General features: G+C 40.5%; 2 protein-coding genes across 3 annotated transcripts; both read right to left on the minus strand.

The window, feature by feature from the left end:
- Nucleotides 1-1650: 1650 nt before the first annotated feature.
- On the minus strand, nucleotides 1651-6983 carry nit2 (nitrilase family member 2). Its single transcript, XM_004068315.3, has 10 exons — nucleotides 6746-6983; nucleotides 6497-6615; nucleotides 5905-6025; nucleotides 4949-5037; nucleotides 4786-4879; nucleotides 4621-4695; nucleotides 4474-4552; nucleotides 2819-2917; nucleotides 2270-2325; nucleotides 1651-2040 (listed from the first exon to the last, which is right to left on the minus strand). Exons 1-10 carry the CDS (start codon nucleotides 6771-6773, stop codon nucleotides 1940-1942), a joined length of 861 nt encoding a protein of 286 aa, XP_004068363.1. The 5' UTR covers nucleotides 6774-6983; the 3' UTR covers nucleotides 1651-1939.
- A 563-nt stretch (nucleotides 6984-7546) lies between these two features.
- Nucleotides 7547-20131, minus strand: tbc1d23 (TBC1 domain family member 23). 2 transcript variants are annotated; one of them, XM_004068317.4, is made up of 19 exons: nucleotides 20030-20131; nucleotides 18890-19001; nucleotides 17212-17317; nucleotides 16200-16404; nucleotides 16002-16125; nucleotides 15780-15904; nucleotides 15663-15709; nucleotides 15487-15590; nucleotides 15288-15410; nucleotides 15099-15191; nucleotides 14850-15020; nucleotides 14030-14072; nucleotides 12279-12385; nucleotides 12054-12190; nucleotides 11505-11549; nucleotides 10819-10907; nucleotides 10608-10743; nucleotides 9820-10014; nucleotides 7547-9056 (listed from the first exon to the last, which is right to left on the minus strand). In XM_004068317.4, exons 1-19 carry the CDS (start codon nucleotides 20065-20067, stop codon nucleotides 8972-8974), a joined length of 2085 nt encoding a protein of 694 aa, XP_004068365.1. In that variant the 5' UTR covers nucleotides 20068-20131; the 3' UTR covers nucleotides 7547-8971. The 2 variants fall into 2 exon arrangements, with proteins under 2 accessions (XP_004068365.1, XP_004068364.1); XM_004068316.4 differs by lacking the exon at nucleotides 11505-11549.
- Nucleotides 20132-20467: the final 336 nt, after the last annotated feature.

A 20467-nucleotide genomic window follows, 5' to 3' on the forward strand; every position in this document is an offset into this window, starting at 1 on the left:
TGATACTCAGCACAACACATCTATTAAACCAACAGATGCCTCTTAATCCACAAGATTTCAAACACGTATTCAAGATTTAAAGACAATAATAGCTTCTATACTTGAAAAAAACAGAAGCTGTGGCCCTTGGACCAAATCATCTCTATTGGGCCCTGATTTTAACAGTTGATATGCTTCACATTTGACTCTCTGTAAACATAAGGGGTTTAATTAGTTACAATATAATCCCTTTGGAGGGCATTCATTCAGTGTCCCGTCCTGCTGTGCAAACCAGGTTTAAGACCCCTGGATACTTAAGTCTGGGAGTCTCTTATTAGTCTTCTATTCACACTTTTGATTCTTGTTATGGAAATAAAATGAAATAATAATTCTGTGGTATGAAACTAAAAGTGGGAATAGGGAAAATTAAAAATGTAAGAAAAATAAAACCATACAAATCCACCAATCCCCGTAACCCTTGTGTTATCGTAGGCACTTTAACGTTGGGAGTTGGGTCACCTAGACCCACTAGACAGTGCGCTGAACCTTTTTTCTTCAATGTTTTGTGATCTTCACTGGTGTCCATAGATTACATGAAATCCTCTTCACCTTTATCCACCTTTGTCATGGTAGGGAGAACACGCCAATGTAAGGGCGGGGTCATCTGGACCCCACAAGACAGCACAAGGGTTAGAATGAGGAATTAGTCTGCCCTATGGTTTGTAAATTAAAAGATGCCATGAAGAACAGAGAATTAAGCCATGGGATTGAGAGCTGCTGTAATAAAGAAAAAAGGTTTGCATTTAGGCTGAAACCTCATCCGCACGAGATGTGCGTCGTTTTCTGTCACATAGACACTGGGGCGGGACGGTCTGGCTGTTGCAGCGAACATTCAGACAGCCGATCCAAATGCATCAGCGCTGGTGATGGTCGAAAATGTCCTCCCGGCCTCAGGAAGAGGTAGACGCGGGAGTGCAGCTGCATCAGAGCGCAAGCGCATGGAGCTGACCTCACTCCACTCTATTCACTATTTTCTTCCTTTGCGACAATTCATAACCAGCAAATGAAAGCTCTCCTTCTAAAAGGGTTTAAGCTCACATAAATAAATGTCAGCTCTGTGCGTTTGTCTTTAAACCAGTCACATTTTGACAAATCACAAACTCTATTCCAAAGATGTCTCTCCCTTGTTGTTTTTTCTTGCTTCAGAGTTGTGGACAATTATGAGAATTCCTTTGGAAAAGCTATTTCATGTCAATGTTTTTATCACGCTGAAATTAAGTCTTGCAGCTCACAGCAGGGATAAAAGAACCACAGCAAAACATTTGGAAAAGTCGTCCATAGCAACCGGATAAATCCCTCACGAGATACAAGATTTAAACCCAAAAAACCAATGTAAACTGTCATGAAACCACACACAACAAAGGTTTGTTGCTTGATATTCAAATCCTTGAGCTGATGCGTTTGTTAGGGTCAGTAGTTTGCTGGTTTGTTCCAAGCAGGGGCTGCTGTGTTGCCGGTCAGTGTGTTTGATGTGATGGTGTTTAAAATGGACTTGGATTATTTGATGGGAGAAGGGCTCAGGTCCAAACAAAATTACTTAACTAAAATTACATAACTAAATGTGCGCTCAGGCTTTGATTTGTTTGCATGAGAATAAAATTGGAACAGAAATCAGTTATTTAAGAAGATTAACCTTCTGCTTTTTATTGTAAATTACACATTTTAAAATCAGTTTTATAAACAGTTACTTTCAAAAAAAGGTTTCGGATTCTTCAGGAGCTTATGAAGCTTCTCATTAAAGTGGTAACACTTCTTGAATAATCAGTGAGAGCTGCTGAGCACAAAACAGAGTAACTTCACTCAGATCCGGCGTTAAACTGGATCAGCTCATCCCGTTTCCAGATCAGAATCAGCTTTGATTTAAACCCTGGTGAAGCTGAAGCACGCTTGAGCAGCAGGATCAGCCCGATGCCTCCTGCACAGATGTCACAGAGTAGAGGTCGTCCCGCCGCTGGGCCGTGATCGGGATCTGCCGCCGGATGTCACTCAAATACTGCAGATCTGCGACACAGAGAGGCGGCGTCAGAGCTGCACTTCCTGATCTCTTTATCTATCTCCCGCAGAACTCCTCTTTTTCTGTTTCTATCAGAGTCTTTCCAACAGTGGCGTTCGATAAAAAGCCTTTCACGGCAGAGTTGCCATCTATGGCAACTGGCATTTGAATCAGCACAAGGACACCGGGAAACAATGCTCTCTGGAGCAACGACGGCCTCAGCCTGCAGACACTCACCGATATCTGCATAGATGACAGTTTCCTCCGCTCCCGCTTTGGAGATGACCTCCCCCCTGCAGGAACAAACACAGCTCACATTTTCACATTAGTGGACCAAAATCATGCTGTTAATTTGACGCAGTAATAAAAAAAAAGAAAAACTGTCGTTATGATTCACTCAGCCAGCCCACAGAGCTGGTGCTCAGGAGTTAAAGAAAAAAAAAAGTTCCATGTAGACCTGGTTATCCTCACACACGTGGTTTGTTTGGTTGGGGCTGAAGCTTTTAGAGTAATAATGGCTCAAAGTCCGGCGCAGTGCCTCAAAATGGTTCCTTTTTAACAGGAAACTGTGCTTCCATGAGTGTTTGTTCTGTGAATTGAACATAATCGCTGCCTGGTGCTCAAAAAGCAGTCCGGCGTCATACAGGTAATATATTACAATTGTAAATACTCGTTCAGCCTTAGCCGCCACATATTTAATTAAACCTTAAAATATTTAGCTGACATCAGATTGTGCAGTCCCGTCTCTGCTGGTTTCACCGTCACAAAAGGTGTCCGTTCTCTTACCACGGGTTTACAACAGTGCTGTGACCCCAGGCCACATAAGACGCCGCTTCGTCTCTGGCGGGTGAAGCTGTCGCAACGTACACCTGGTTATCCACGGCCCTGCATGGTACAGGAAAGAACGGACTCATGTCTGCCACACAGCACAGAACCAGAGTTTGAACTTTTCCATATACACAAGAAAACAATCACAAGCTGCTGACAGAAACAACTGGAAAACATTTAGAGCATCAATCACAAGTCATTGTTGTGCCCTTATGAGCTTTAAGGTTGGGGATGTCTATTTCCACTAGGTTTCCTCTATCTGTTCATCTAAAATTGGTTCAATTTTTATTCTTAGAAAAAGAAAAAAATTCCAAACTAGCTAAGAAGACTACAAGAAAGTCTGCTTTGTGAAAGTAAAACAAAAAAAAAGAAGAGGTGCCCGAGTAGTACAGTTGATAAAAAAGACGAATCCAAGATTTAAAATGAAATTAAGAAACTGAAATGGTGACTTGGTTTCATTATAGAGTAACCTATATCCATATATATGATAATATATTACCTTTGGCACACTAAAGAATGATTTTTAAATGAAATATTAGTCATTTTGGCGAGTCATTCACCTATCCTGAAGTAAGACGACTAGGAGCCGGCTTTCACTCCGCCCATTTCATGACGTCATCCTAGAGCAGAGTGTCTGTGTTTTGCCCACAAAAACAAATAACATCTGAACTTTTGCAAGGATGGATGTGCGTATTTTGGAGCTGATCACCGCTAGCTCCGAGGAGAAAGTGGGTGTGTCTGTTAGCCTGGGGGCGGTGCTGGAAGCACAAAGGGGCCGTTCTTCACTTTGTGATGTTGCAATGTGAGAACCCACTCGTGATAATGGATTAGGAGGGGCTGGTGCTGAGAGAATAGGTTTTTTAAAGGAATAATCAGAGATGCGTGAACAGTTTGAAAAAAAAACTGCTTTTGGGATGTTGTTTTTAAGAGGAATGAACATCACAATTCACTTAAAAGCTCAAAAAAGTTCATTTTGTTTGATTATAGGCCCTTTAAATCTGAAGTTGTAAGAGCTATCAGGATTTTTCACGGATGAAATGCTGTCATTGTCTATTTCTGTAGAATTACATGTTATTTTGTTATGTAACTGGAATATCTGCAGTCGATTATTAGTCTGAAGCTGGGAACTCACTTGTATTCTCCCAGAAAAAGGGAGACGTTGCAAAAGATCAGGCTGTGGTGTAATAAACCACTGAATTTAGGATGAGGTTGATGCTTTTTTTGACATGAAACACTGAAACGCAGACTGCCGACTGCTTAGTTATGGGTAGCAGGTCGTAGTGTTTTACCATTTAGAAAGATTGAACATGAATGCAGCGTATTTTAAAATTTGTGTTTGGCTCCTTTTCCATTAAAAAATTGGACATTAAAAAAACCTTTTTAATTATTTATTTTTTGGGTATTAAGGCTTTTTTTATTTATTGAAGCAAGTATTTAATAAACAATCATGGCATATCTGTCAATGACATCAATATGAATGATGAGATAATGGTAGACAAAAACAAATATAACTTAAAAATAAATAAATATATAAAATTTAAAAAATTAAAAATAAGGGGCTACTACAAAAGTTTAAATAGATTATTTCTTCTAGGTTGGCGGAAAAGACCCACCTCCCCCTCTGCAGAAGTTCCCAGTGGGCCGGACCAGTCGTCATGTTGAAAGCTCCTGGATAAACCAGCAGCTGACAGCCTGTTGACAAAAAAACTAAATCCATCCAGTGTTTAAGCCGAGCTAAATCAACAGTCTCAGACGCTGACCTTCTCTGCTGTAGACCTGAGCGAGCTCTGCAAACCTCATGTCATAGCAGATCCCCACCCCCACTTTGCAAAAAGCTGCATGAGAAGGACAGACAGGAGTCAGAGCCGACGGACGCTCGTGCACACGGCTGGAAACAAGACGGCAGGCAGAAAGCGTCACTCAACGTGTGTCAAACGTGGACAAACTGTTGCCAGGGCTCAGAGTCTCAGACTCCTGAAAGCAGATTTTTCCCGGAACGTTGATGTCAAACAGGTGAATCTGGGAGGAAACGGGACCGGATTAAATACAGAGGTAGCCCTGGCAGTGAAAAACAAAATATCCACGCACCTTTCTGTGCTTCAGAATCATCTCTCCTCCTGGCCCAAACACGGCACAGGTGTTATACAGCTTCCCCCCGTCCTCTTCAGGGATGGACCCTGTTTAAAGTAGAAATACAAAGCACACAGAAAAGAAATGCAGACATAAAACTACATGAAACAAGACAAAGCAAATGCTTATGACCTCTTCCCAGAAGGTCGGACCTTGATATTTTTGTGTTCTGTTTTCTAACGCTTAATTTTTATTTCTTTAAGTTACTTTTGCTATCCCTCATTTTTGTTTTTTGTTTTTCTACATAGTGGTTTCTGGAATTTTTAAAAATGCATCGCTGTTTTTTAATATATATTTTGCTTTTTAATTGTGGTTGTACGACTGATTATTCGGACCAATTTACAAAAAAAAAAATGTATGTATATATATTTTTCAATTCCGACTTTAAAGTCTTATATTTACAAGAATAAAGTCGCATATTTATGCCTTTAACAGGTAATAGGCTAAATTTAGGACTTTTTTCTCGTAAGGTGACGTGTTTCAAAGTTGTAAATTCATGACCTAATTCCTAAATATTTAATTTAATGGTTTACGTTTAAGTTTTGATCAAAAAGCAATCCTAATTTGTGCACTCTTTTAACAACATTCTTATGGCGCTAAAAGCTGGAACCGTCTCCCTGAGGTTGTGAGACAGGCCTCTACTGTGTTAAGGTTCAAATCTGCAATCAAAACATTCCTGTTCAGCCATGTAGATAACCGAAGGGTCCTTATCAAAACCTCTTTTATTTTCTCTTTCCTTTCTTTTAAAGTCCATTTTATAATGATTATGTATGTTTTTAATCGTTGCACTGTTATGTATTGTGATTTTAATGCATTTTCTGCTTAGTGAAGCACTTTGAATTACTTTGTGTACAAATAACTTGCCTTGCCTTAACAGTAGTTTGTTTTTTCACAGTCAGTGGATGCATCCCTACCTCCAACTAAATACACCTGATTCTCTTTAGCTGCCTCCGACAGCATCTGGGTGGACTCTCCAGGGATCTTCTCTGCATAATCGGAGAAAAAGCTGGTTCCATATGGCGAGTTGAAGCATTCCTGACACAGAAACACAAAGAAAGATTTTCTCAATAAACTTCTTTTAAAAATCCAGATCTCAAGATACAATTTTTCATTTACAACTGGTGATATAAATATTTAATGCAGGATTTATTTTGGTTAAACTCTCTAAAAAAGAGATCTATGCTTTAAAGCTATGTATTTTATGAAAAAAAGTTATTTTGACCTATACGATGACTGATTTTATATATTCATGTCTCTCTTTGCCTTTTTCCTTATATTTTCTGACTAAAATTTTGATATTGGTGTATATGCCACTGACAGCAGCAGGGGATGGGGAACTGGGTTTTGAATTTGTTTGTTTAAAACTGAAAACTCAATATAAAACACTAAAAATGACAAATTCTCTTTATTCTAACAGAGGAGCAAATGATAGAAACCGAAAAGTGGGGTTTGCAAAGAGTTTCTGAATGACAATGGGTGCAGATGTTGCTTGATGATCCAGCTCACCGGCAGCAGCACCACCTTGCTGCCCTGCCCCGCAGCCTGCAGCACCAGCCTCCGGGCTCTGCTCAGGTTGTCTGCCTTGACGCTCGTCACCTGCAGCTGGACCACGGCCAGACGAAACTCTGCGAAACACACCGTCACCGTTTGTTTACAGCTGATCACTACCCAGCTGGACATGCAAGCAAACCTGCGACCAAACCCGGAAATGTATGGTTAAAAAACACAGAGAAAAGAAAAACAGCGTAGTCTTACTGGACATGATTCTAGCTGCAGCGGTCATATGGACGTGGAGTCAGTGTTTACCTCCTCTAAAAGACAGACTGTGGGCAAGCGCTTCCGGAGACCCGCTTGGCTTTCAAAATAAAAGTCAGATTCAAATGTTGATCCCGCTTTATGACGACTGCACGCTAGTTTACACATTCCTGAGAAATCAAACAGTGTGTTCCAGAGAGAGGTGATTGTTTGGTTAACATTAGAAGCTCCTTAGCTTTACTTTTGAAGCTCGTTCCTTTTATTGTGAAGTTTAGAGGCGGTGTATATTCAGCCAATCCGGTTTCAGTTCGAGTTAAAGCGCCATCTCCTAAAAAACTCCATTATAGTAATATCCATTCTAATAAATTTAAGTATAGATTGTACATCAAAAATGTACTGCAGATGGTCTTAAACTGGTAAATCAATTCACATTATTTGAACTGGTAACACCTGTCATTATTATTGCAAAAAAGGCAGCAATACAAGCATAACTGGAATTAATTAAAGACATTCTTACCAAACATTGTAGAGAGAATAAAAACGAGAAATTCCTTTATATTATGTATTTAAGCTTTTTGTAATTTAGTTATTTTCTTGAGAAGCAAAGGAGTTCACTGGTTTAAGAAAAAAAGTGTTTCATTGTCAAAACTTGGGGGTGGTGGTAAATAAATGTAAATTATTAAATATGCAGACAATTACCGGTACATGATAAAAAAGTTATCTAACTGAGCACAAAGACAGCCTACGGAGTTGCAATAAATCTGTTTGTGTATGTCGACAACATTTCAAAAACTTCACAGATGCAGTCCAATCATTTCCATTTATTACAAACAGAAACACTTAGAAAACAAAAGCGGTACAGTAAGGTGCAGATTAATCAGTTTGTAATTCTGACCAACAGTAATCCAGAGATGTTCCAAACGTTAGTCAGGAATAATCCAGTAAATAAGAATACTGAAAATTATCACAAAATTACAAATTACAATACGATGCAAGAATTACACAGGAATGCTTTGAGGGGCGTTTCTGACCACTTTTCGTCCATGTGCCTTTTGTTTTGGTTAGTGTGACGCGTTAAACAGTAGTGCTGGAGGAACGCTGGACTGCAGCAGACACACAGGACTCTGGAACAAGCAAAGTGGGGCGAAACAAAGCCTTAAACGTTTAGAGTCAAAGGAGAAAGGGCGACGGTCTGATATGTTGCCACTGCTGGGGCCCAAAACCCACAGCAGGCATGAGGCCAAAGGCAACGATGGCGAGCCAAGTGAGGCTGAGCCATCTGAGAAAAAACACATCATGAATGCATTTCAACCTTTCAAGCGTAGAGAAAAATAAGTGCAGAGCACCATCCTCATAATTACTTTCATTTTATTAGAGTTGACAGGATTCAGAGAAGTGCATTTCCTCTGGATTATGCAGGGAAATTATTAACACAGCAGACTGAATGGCATGGAGAGAACGCAGCGCCCTCAGGGCTTTTTAAATGGAACACACTGGTGTGACGGATGATCTCTGAGAGCTTTGTCAAACCAAACGAAAGGAGCTTAAATGATCAGGAACACTTGAAAAAGACGCGTCTCTCCAGAAACACTGAAGAGCTTTATTCTTACTGCAGGAACAAGGTCATCTTAAAGTGCTCTGCATATCTACTCTATACGTTCAGTTAGATATTGCAGAGGTCTGTGCTGATATAGAGCCGCTTACATACTATGTACATTAAATATCTATAAACATTGTCAAATTCCTATTTAAGGCTGCCTGCTGGAAAAGAAAAGTTATCAAAACTATAACTGCGGTTGGAAACCTGCCTCATGTGCCAGCACTGCGACAAAAATGCAACTCAGATAAAGATGAGGGTTAAACTGCGATGCTCACGCGAGAAGGAAAAGGTCCGGTCCGTCCGTCCGTCACTGGTCGACCAGTTTGCTACGTTAAGGCCAGGGGAGACCAAAGCTACGATGACATCCCGTGTTTTTTTTGATGAAAGAAGCCAACATCTCACACACAATATGACCAATGTTTGGATAACTGCTGAGCACCCGAGGGGTTTGGAGTCGTGCAGACTGGCCCACGGGTCTGCTGTTGGCAGCGGCGTCCAAAATGAGAGAGATGGAGCGTCACAGTAAATACAGCACCGGGATCTGTCCAGGAGGAACGACGCTCAAGGGAGAGCAGGAGGACACCGTTACAGCTTTGCGTTGTAGGCAGTCACTGTGATCGCCACCTTTATGAACTCTCCAGAGCATCGAGAACCTTCATGATCTGCTGCTTAATGACCTTGGTGGCGTCGCCTGCATTGGGTATCAAATATCTGAGGGGAGAGGAGGCGTTCACAGACCATTAGGTTAGTTTTTCTCATACAATAAGAGGGGACTTTTAACATTTATTATACCATGGTCCGGTTGAATACTCGACTCTGATTGGCTGCTGGGTGTGCATTAAAACCTGATAACCGCACGGTGAAAAAAGAAGTTCCGGTCACCTATCTTAAATGTCTTATATCACTGCGCCGGCTTCTTTAAAACAACCTTTTTCTTCATCATTTGGACAAAAACAAGCGGTAAGAGGTGAACTTTCTCTCTGAACTGATGCTTCATTCAACCCATCGGGACGATCAGCATATATATATCGCCGAATCTTTACTGCAGTGGTGGTGCTGCGCGACCCGCCGCATCATGTAACATATAGTCCACTTTTTGTGAGAAAAGCGATCCAAATCGGAAAAAAAAACAAGAAGTAAGGACTACAAACTGGTTAATATGTATTGATTTTGTAAGTGACCATGGTATAAGCGGGTTAATGGTAGACGAAGTGTGCGTTATTACTTTTTAACGCACTTCACCGTCCTCCGCAGTTCAGGCTTCCACGGCGTGCGTTAAAAAGTAATAACGCACATTTCGTCGGCCATTAACCCTTTCGTAACAATGAAAAATGAATGACAAGATTCAGACAGATGTTTGTCACTTAAAGCAGCGTTCTTCAGAGAATGAATCAAAAAAACATTCTGGTACAGCTGTAAGTTCCCAAAAGAGGTTTCCACTGTCCAAATATAGGAGGAACAAACTGAAAGTCACCTCTCCACTGCGGATATCTCCACATTGCCTGGATTGTTGATCCCAAACTTGAAGGTGATGAGCTCTGGGTGCTTCTTCTTGGATGTGATCTTCACCACAGAGCTCAGAGCTTGTCTGGACTGGATGTACGCAAAGCCCTTCCTGGCTGCGATCTCCCTCAAGCAGTACATGTGAGTGGCCGTGATCAGCAAGTGACTGGAAAGACAAAACGGCACCAAACGGCTAAAATGGAAATGTCCAGACTTGAGTTTTATCACAGGCACAAGTTTGGGATGTTTCCCGTTTTACGTTTGGGTGTATTTTGTGAGAGTAAAATCGAGCTCACGGGGCCTGCAGGCTGTGGGGTGGTAGGGGAAGTGCTTATAAGGTAAGAGCTCGTTTACAGACATGTTTGTGTTGCCCTTTTATGAACAACCCGTTTGAGCTCATTTTATGACGTGTAGCATCTCCGTTTTATTGTAATATTTTAGGAAGAAAACATATTTATGTTGCATTTCGTGTTGAATTAATTTTGGGAAATATATATATATTGCTTTTACACATATTTAAATTCCCTAAGATGTCATTGTTGGAGGTCGCTTTTCCTTGATACCTTGTTCCTTGTTTTCTAACTGATCTGCTTTCACAGTGTTATTGAATTTTATTTTTAAGGAAGTGGGAAAGAATCACATTTAAATCCAACTTCCTTCATTTCTCAACTAATCTGAACATCTACAGTCGTGACAGGAAGGCCAGGCACGTGTCAAGCAGATTTCTTTTTCATGGCTCTATGAACATTTTCAGCTTACCTAGGGAACATGTGACCGGTTTCCTTCACCTCGTTACACGGAATGTGATGTTTAACGTCTGGTTTATTCATCCACGTCTGAATGTTGACTATTTCCTTCCGGTCGTCGTCCGACATGGATGAGCTGTCAATCTCATCTGAGGAGACAACCTGATGTCAGTTTGTCGCCATTTTCCCGTCAAAACTGCGGTTTCATTTGGATAAGCTTTAACCTGTGTCGTATTCCTCTTCATCACCTATGCTGAAGACAGGTTTCACCCCCCGGTAGGGTTTGCCGACACGGTCGCTGCTGCTTACATGCCTGTTTACAGAAGACAAGGAACATTACTGGTCAAATCATCCTGACTGATGGCGGAGAAGCTTTGCTGTGACTTCTGCTGCAAGTCTGAAGACATAAAGCTCCGAGACAAACACCTCCAAAGCTGCACTGAAAACCACAAGTATAAAGGGTTTAAATGGAAAGCTTTCAGCCGCTACCAGAGGTTTCTCTTGTATGATAACTGGGGCTACGCATCTTTTTTGTTATTCATATTTTCCCACAGCCCTGGCTATCATGCGAGATGATGAAATGGAAAAGAGACAGTGTCCAGTGTTGCTCATCAGCAAACAGAGGTGAAGCTGTGGCTCCTCCTCAGACAAAACGACGGCCTACATGGATGTGAAGCAGCTACACGTGTTGTTAGTGACGGCATGAAAACAAATATCCTCACAGGAAGCACAGAGGAAACGAGCTGTCCATACTGCATGAGAGTGGGAGCTTGTTAATGAGTGAGGGGAGAGGGCAGAGATGCTGCTACCGAGCATGCGTTAATGTGCCGCAGGCCCGGCCGGGCCGGGGCGGGTCGACAGCTGGTTGGCATGCTCGTGGAGAGACACATCTAGCTTCAACAGCTCTTACCGATCAGGAATCACCTTCTCTGGCCAGGGCAGATTGAAAGATATTCTAGTGCGAAATAAGGCACAAGGGACTTTATTTCAAATGTAAAATACAACATAAGCAAAATAGTCTAGATCAGTTTTAAAAAAACAAACAAAAAAAAGCTCCTGATAAACTATCATTTGTTTGGGATCTAATATTAAAAATTTGTAAAAATTGTAAGGTTTTCGCAAGAAAATAAGAGTAACAATAAGAAAACCCTTTTACAGACCAGTGTGTACATTCTTTTAACTACCATTACTCTTCAACTATTGATGGAATAATTCCAGCAGATTCTGTCCTGGAGAAAAGTGGCTGTGCGTCGTCATACAACCCTTTACGTTTTTGATGTGTTGCATTTTGGTGCAAAACTCATGTGAAAAGGGGCTTTTCTCTGCGTCAGAATCAGCTGATCGTGTCAACAGCAGAGTTCTGGTGTGTCAAAGAATGTGTCATCTGGGTGTCACATCTTGGGTGTTAAAGGGTTAAGAGGATTAGCAGAGGATTTCAAGGGAAGAAGCCTTCTCTCACCTGTCTACAGGAGTCGAAGTGTTCTCAATGAAGCTGATCATCTTTTCTTTCACATTCACAGACTTTGACTTGAGAGCGAACGTCATTTTGTTGACCAGAGACTTGACGCTTTTGTCTCCGGGGCTCAAAGACTCGCCCTGCCACAGACGAAAACAAGAAAAGCTTCAGTCGTGGGATTCCAAATGAATTTGGGATTGTGCGGTTGTTTGCATTTCCAATGCGTACATCAGGAGAGCTCAAGCTGCTGTGAGATCCAGATGTGCTGACAATCCAGCTGACGTAGGAGGAGTCAATGCCCTCGATGTTCATGTCGACCAGATGTTTTTGGAGAGCTGAAAAGACAGTTTTATATGTGACTGGTGCTGAACAAGCATAAGAACCAGAACCATGAATCAAGCACACACGACAAATCTGCAGGATCCAAAAGAACTGATACACCAAATGTGTTATTCAGATTCTAATTTGACCAGAAACACACTGTATTACCTTTCAGTTTATGTTTATCTCAATTATGAAATGTGATTTGTTTAATCTGAACCACTGAGGAAGATCAGCTAAATAAAAGCAGTGCCATTTAATACCTCCCATTAGAAAAATGATCCATCAATTCCCTTTCTAGAGCTCCTAATGGTTTCTACAAGTTAAATGACCTTCTGAAGGCCCCTCAAAACAGAACTGAAGGTCTATTTCACCAGAAGTGAAGTAGGTCTGCATTTCAACAAAAGTACTGTTATAATGTTGAAATATCGATTCTCAATTTCTAGACTACCCGTAAAGTCATGAGTTCCAATAGAATTTATTTGGACACTCGTTTATCAGAAAAAGTTAGCCTCTCCCTTTCAGAGGTCGCCACATTAAATCATCCCACAGTTTAAAACCGTGATTCAGTTTTACAACGGATGCCCTTCTTGACCCAACCCTCTGCATTTGGGGTTGGGTCAGGTGGTTGCGGTTATGTACAGCAACTGGTAGTTCAAGGCAGTCTTCCATCCAGGGATTAGCCAGACCCAACCCTGCCCAGCTTCTAAGATCTGACAAGTTTTGGAACACTGGGACCACTAATGACTTTTATCTGTGTAGTCAATATGACCTCAGCAACCTTCTTCATTTTGGTTGTTATTGTGGTAGAAACATACACTCACATACCTAAAGTGATACTCAATTTTAAATAACTTTACATTTTTTGTTTTAAAACGGCCTGAATGTGTTATTTTTTATAAATTTAACACATTAAATACCACCCTACGTAAAGGTTTTTAGACATGAAGCCCCTTTGGCTTTAGTGTTATACTACATACAGAACTGGGTGTGTGGTGCGTTCAAGAATGCGCTGAACGTGGATTTTTGCTTTAAGCATATGGCGTTTCACAGGACGGCTGCTACCCGATACTAGCGTATGTACTCGCAGTTAAAAAAGGGTTCATGTGAAATGTCAAAAAATCTCAAATCTTGCTCCAGGCTTTTTCTTTTCAAGCTCCATTCCGATAAATGAAAGACAACGTGTCATAATTCCAGCCAGGGACAAACCACAATTATTCATTTCAGTTGGCACTTCTGTCTTTGAGAAGGACGCTGCTCATATGTTCCTACCAAATCAGAGTCCCTGATTGGTCAAAGTTCAGCCTGGTTTAACTTTTGACGAGTGTTCAACACTACACGTTTTGTACGTAGAGCCAGAAAACTGACATAAATGTGACCAACGACGTGTAAACATGAGAGTTTTGAACACGGAAGTCCTAAAGGTGTATATATCTGCGTTTACAAAGACGCGTTGGTCTTTGGCTTGTGTTTAAATCCCTTTTCCAAAGATCTTTTACTTCGGAAACATCCAGACTTTTCTTATTTGACCCTTGTTTAGATCAAAGTTGTCAGCTGTCTTTTTGTTTTCCAGGTTGTTTTTGTACACCTAATAGATTACAGTTTTTAGTTAGTCTGTATAATAATTTAGCTGTGTTTGATCATTTACATCCACTCACCCATAAACCCTCCTTTAGCGATGCTCACGTATTCTTTATTTTTCTGTAAAAGAAGAAAAGGAAATCTTATGAGGAGAAAAACAACAATGTTCTCCCTCAGTTTGACTCACTTTAGGTACCACAATTTGTTTATCCGTGAAAGGCAGTCATAGCTGAAGTCAGGAACCATGTGACTGATGGTTTAACTCCATCAATTCAAGTATGACGCTTTAAAGAACTACTCCAATGAAAAATATGTTTTTAACATGCTCTTTTACTCATGATAGAGGACATATATACAGATAATTAAAATGGCATTTCTGAATAATTATTTTTACACATTGATGTGAATCCGTAGCAGACAAAAATACATACGGTAGTTTAAAAAAGCTTGTAGTTGTTAAGTAAAACTACAGTCCATGAAACAGTTCAGTGGCCTTGTGGTAGAGTGTCTGCCCTGAGACTGGAAGGTTGTGAGTTCAAATCAACAGCTGAGTCATACCAAAGGGTCTAAAAATGGCACCCAATGCCCCCCAGCATTAAAGGGTAAAACCACCTAATGGTGCCCGAGTGCAGCTGTGTCAAATGTAACTTTAACAAACTGCTCCGCTCCATTCTGATGCATCCACTTGCAGACAAAAAGATCGATGTACTTCTTTGTTTTCTTCGTCTGAGCTGGAATCTGGATCATAACTGTAAGGTGGATAGCTCAAGTATTGCTAGCCATTTTCGTTGCACCTCTAATGTTAGCTTGAGGTTGTAAGGGGCTGTAATCTAGAGGGAGGAAGTGTGTTGCTTCTGTGCAGCTGCCATGCTTTTACTTCATGTTTCCACATCTCACCTGAAGAAAATGAGCCAGCACCATGTTCATGTACATGTCCTCCTCTTCTCTGCCACTACCCATAAAGCACAGGTGCTCCCCGCTGGCGATGGAACCGGACTCCAAAGACTGCTTCTGAGTCTCCAGCAGGGATTTTACAGAAAGGGCAAACTCAGAGGGGTTCTGGAGCATCTGTGGGAACAAACCGACACTGTTTTATGCTGCACATGTATTAAATAAACAACAATCAACATTGCCCATGTGTCTCACCAGATCAGAGTCCAGGTGAAAGGCCGTGGATAGATGTCCAGCATTGTACTGCTCTGCCGGCCGACAGTCCACCACAAAGAAACGTACCCCATCCTGAAACACAACATCAAGCTCCATCTTATTGTATCTCTCTCCATGATTCTGAGGATGGTAGGAAAATGAAGAGTTAAATGGAGGAGCGGGGCTGACCTGCTGCAGCTGGTTCGCCTGCAGGATTTCTGGCACTGACACAGGAAGGCACATTGCCTGACTCAGATCTGTGTCTTCCTCTTTCAGAGCCACCAAACTGCTACCAAACAGGTTCTGATTCATCTACCAGAACACAGACAGGAAACAGAATGAGCTCCACTGATGACAGCTCTTCGCTGGCGTGAAAGTCTCGCTTTACCTTCCTGAGCGACAGGGGGGTTTTGCTCTGATAATACTGAGCCAGTGAAAACAAATCTTCAATGTCCTCAGACTCCAAAAGAGAAGGAGATGCTTCCAGCATTTCTACAACACAGATAAACCTTTTGAATTACGTATTCACCATCTCAAAATTCAATTTCAGCAAATTGAACTCACTGATGATGTCCTCCTTGCTGGCTCCTTCTTGTGTTAGAATGGTTTCTCTGAGGAGGGATAAACAGATCTTTAGTACAGATAAACCTGGGAGGTGGAACAATGTAGACAGTTACATACTTGGCATTGACGAGGATGATGAGCATGAGGAAGAAGATAAGGAAGGGGTCAGCCTGCTGGAGGTAAGAGTCCCAAAGGGTTTGGGTAACTTCAGGAAGGCAGTGACTGGAAAACAGACTACCCATCTGAGAAAAAAAAGGTTCTGATTATATCTGAAGCATTTCTGTTTGGACTAGGAGCAACAGAAGTGGACTCGTTTGTAAAAGTTGGTATAAAACATACCCAGCTCATAGAATAAGAGTCCGGTGTGATCTTTTTGGTGTCCAAATAGGAGCAGAGCTCTGGCTCGTGATACTGCAGCAGCAGTCTGAAGAGGTGGAAGGGCCGGCCTTTCTGCACACAATCCCTGGAATGACCACAAACATCTGGGTTGAGGTATTCTCATCACAGTGAAGATAAAGAAAAAAGCACAAGACTCACCTCGGTACGTATTTGTTCATGATGGCGTAGAAACAGTTGTAGAGATCGCTGCGTGGCAGCTGCAGCCCCAGCAGCGGTTTGAGCAGATGCGGCCAGCTGAGCTCCGGGCTGAAGGTAATGTTGCGAGACTTGCAGTAGAAAGTGATGACCGACTCCACATCCGATACCATTTCCTTTCTTTCTTCCTCCGGGATTCCCAGCTGATCTGAATGAGAAGAACAAGAAGGGGGCTCGGTTAACTTTTATTAGTGAAGCATCAACTCGACAAGCTCAAAGGCAGAAAAGAGATTTAAACCTCAAAAAGATATATTTTAAGGGCTACTATATAGTTAAGAAGGAATTTATTTGTGTGGATGAACATACAAGAGTATGTTCTGACAAATTACTGCTTAAAAACAACAACAACAAAGAATCTGGGAAAATATGACCTTTTAAAAGTAATCCAGTCATTGGGGGATTAAAATAAAAATACTACTACATTGTGACCTGTACAGTATTTACAGTATAATTATGGAGATCACTGGAAGACGACCAAGTGTTTAAAAGGGTGTTTGGAGAAGCCAAACATTTTTATGGCATGGAGTTCTGGCTCTGAAGGAGCAGACTGGTGTCAGAGAACAGTGCGGTGGAAAGTGTGCGTCTCTGCTCGGAGGGGGTCACAATCCAGACCACAAACGGGTGTAAACTGGCTGACAGCATCATATACAGGTCTGTTTGCCCTGGACATCACATGGATCCTGATAGGAGTCCATACTTTTGTGAGGTGCTTGAATGACTCCAAGACCAGAAGTCAAAGGTCAAAGGTAAGGTACACCGAAACTGGATTCTCTCTTTTTGTTTGTTTGCGTGTGTGGAGACCCGATAATTCTCTGAAACGGCACAAACAAGCTAATCTGTCACGAAAATCTAAAAAAATGAAAAATTCTCCAACCAAGGAAAAACTAAATGAATCAGTTAACTCTTGAACATGATGAACAGGCAGATGAAGGGCTTTTGTTAGTGAATGACCTACCGATCAGCTGTTCACTGCGGTTGTGAATGAGGGTCTGTTCTGGCAAATCATGGACACCATCCCAAGGAGACAAGCTGTCTCCTTTTCCAGAAACATTTAATGCGATCTGGCAAAAAAAAACAAAAAAACATTCAATGCTGAGAAATAAAGCTTATATTTAAATAAAATACGTCTTCATAATTTAACAATAAAACTTAATGGGCTATCTCTCTGAAACAACATGTTTTAGACAATAACACTTTATGTTCCATTCAAAAACCTGCCCAGAGCTTTATTTACAAATAGAAGTACCAAAATAAATCATCAAGCACAAGGACTCAAAGTGAATTCAGATTTTAGAAAGCAAAGCTTTGGTTTAACTCTCATTACCTGTAGAGAACAATCCAAAAGCAAAAATTCAAACAATGACAGGAGTGTTGCTTACGTCAGAGTGGGAGAAGTGTCATTATTAGACAGCGAAACTTCCTTTTAAACATGAAAGGCTGGTATTTCCAGTACTACTCCAAAGTTAGAGACAGACTCACTTTTGCATTCCAGCATATTTAACCTCAATAGAACACTTTAAGTGTCTTAACCTCTGCCAAAGCACTGAATGTTTCATTTTAGTCTTTTTTTTAACTTTTTATGTAGTTACACGAAATTATTGATGATTTGAAGTTCTAGCTTCCTGTTTGACCTTTGCTTATTTTAATAAAAATCCAGCATAACTGTCATTTCTAACTGGAGCCCTCCCTGGTTCACTCTCTGTCCTAATGAACATCCTGTAATTTGAGTAGTACAGTATTTTAATATTCAACAGCTGGTAAGTAAGCTGTAAAGAAATCATTATTTCTAATTCAAAGACCCACTCAGATAATTTTTTGATTTTTTTGTCTAAGCATTCCCAGTGGTCTTTTAAATCACGATTACGCCGTTGTTAGCCAAAATCAAAAAACCCCTGTGTTGCTTTTTGACATCGTTTCTGCAGAGCGGCAGGAGTTCATCAGAAATTCACTTCTCAGTAGTGGGCAGGACAGTTGGTGTGGTGCAACCCCGCCCCCACTTCCCATTACCAATCTGTTACCCATCTACACCGCCAATCTAACATTAGCGGTGCAACAAAAATGGTGAGCAATATTGGAGCTATCCAGCTGTACAGTTTTGATCCAGATACCAGCTCGGACGAGGAAAACAAAGATGTACATGGATCTGTTTGTCTACAAGTGGAGGCATCAGAATGGAGCAGAGAGCTTATAGCCAACTCAGCTTATTCTCCTAGCAACAAATACAATTTCTTTTTAAAACTGCATTTCTTTCTCTGATCCTAATAAACAACAATTAAATACTCAGAAATTCATTTTTGCTTTTTTTTATACATCCCCCCCTCAGCATCAGAAAAATACTAAAAACATGTTAAAAACATCAAAAACGCAATTTTCATTTGAGTGGGGTTTTAAATCTTTCACCTTTAGTGTTTTTGTTTTAGTGAACAGTTGAATTTCCTTTTACCGTTATTTTTCTGCACTTCTTTTTTGCTCAGAGGATTTTACTGGTGAACTAATTTGTGATTCGTCAGTAATCTGTATGGGCAGGAATTTAAACAAAACAATCCAAGATTTCCCCCTGACTAATAACCATTTTTCACAAAAATATAAAGCTATTTTCCCATCTGTTAAGAAGGACCTAACAAGTTTCTCACCGTCCACATCTTGACTCTGTGTTGTGCTGGTTGCTCTTGGACCTGAGCGATCCCTCTGTCCATCTCCATGTCAGAGCTCCCAGAGTCCAGAGCCTCAGCTAGCTCCTGATCCCTGATTAACAGACACAGCAATCCATTAATTCTGAGGACTTTTATACATTATGCAGCATATTAATGCTTTTTTTCCCCCTGAATGCATTAAAAACGATGTGTGATTGAAATGCTATCAAACATGAGATCATCTTGTTGATTTTTAGTAATTTTAAAATTAAAAAAGATTAAGAAACCAATAATATAGACTTTTTTTAAATAGGTACAGAGTGGCTTTCACATCAATTTGTTTCCAAGCAAATGCCTAACTAATATGGACTATTATGGATTATGACAAACAGGACCTCTATGTTATCACCACTTCCATTAACCCTTGTGCTATCCTAGGCACTTTAACATTGGGAGTTGGGTCATCTAGACCCACTAGACAGTGCTCTGAACCTTTTTTCTTCAATGATTTGTGATCCTCACTGGTGTCCATGGATTACATGAAATCTTTCCACCTTTATCCACCTTTGTCATGGTAGGAAGAAATAAGGGTGGGGTCATCTAAGATAGCACAAGGGTTAAATCAGTCCTTAAGCAGTGAGTTAACTTCACCGGCACTGACTGACAGAATGGCGTGGAGATTTTTACACTATATGTAATTATATGTTAGAACAGGTAAAAAATAAATCAAAACAAAAATGCTGGTCAGAAAATGACTTAAAAGAGGCAGTTAACAGAGAAACCGGTAACTGTCAAGTTACGAGAGCCAAAAGGCTGACTTAAGTTTTCCGCTGACTTAAGCAAAAGTATTCCACATTGTGTAAATACTTATTGGGAAAAAATATCTATTGCTTTTATTTTAGCACGTGCACTGTCAACCAAAACAAGAAATTGGATAAACAAGTCGCCACTGATTACTCTTTATTATTAGCAGGCTAGCATTCGCTAGCTAAACTACTAGCTGGCTTTAAAATTGACCGTTAAGGAAGCAGCTCACCTGCGTCGATTATTTACGCGTCAAATCAGTCGATAACAATTTGTCAAGACATGTTGACGCTTAGAATAACACAGAAGGGAAAATGCTAGAAGGAAAATTCTTACCAGCTTCCCTGAAGAGCTTCCTCTACAGCGTCCGCCATTGTTGTGTTCCAAGAGAGACACGTCACGCGTCAGCCGTACGTCAATGTGTCGTAAACGCGTACGCTTTATTTTATTCTATGCAAATATTCAAAGTAAGAATTCTGATTAAATAAAAGTTTATGCTGAGGTTTTTCATTATGTATTGTTATATATAGATATAAATATATATATATATTGATATAAATATAAATACAAATATATTCCACGGTGTGCGTTAATAATTGAAAATGCATACTTCGTCAACCACTAACCATTACACACACACAGACACACACACACACACACACACACACACACACACACACACACACACACATATATATATATATATATATATATATATATATATATATATATATATATATATATATATATATATATATATATATATCTCTCGAT

Source organism: Oryzias latipes, chromosome 4, assembly GCF_002234675.1.
Source record: "Oryzias latipes chromosome 4, ASM223467v1".
In the NCBI taxonomy this organism is placed as follows: Eukaryota; Metazoa; Chordata; class Actinopteri; order Beloniformes; family Adrianichthyidae; genus Oryzias; species Oryzias latipes.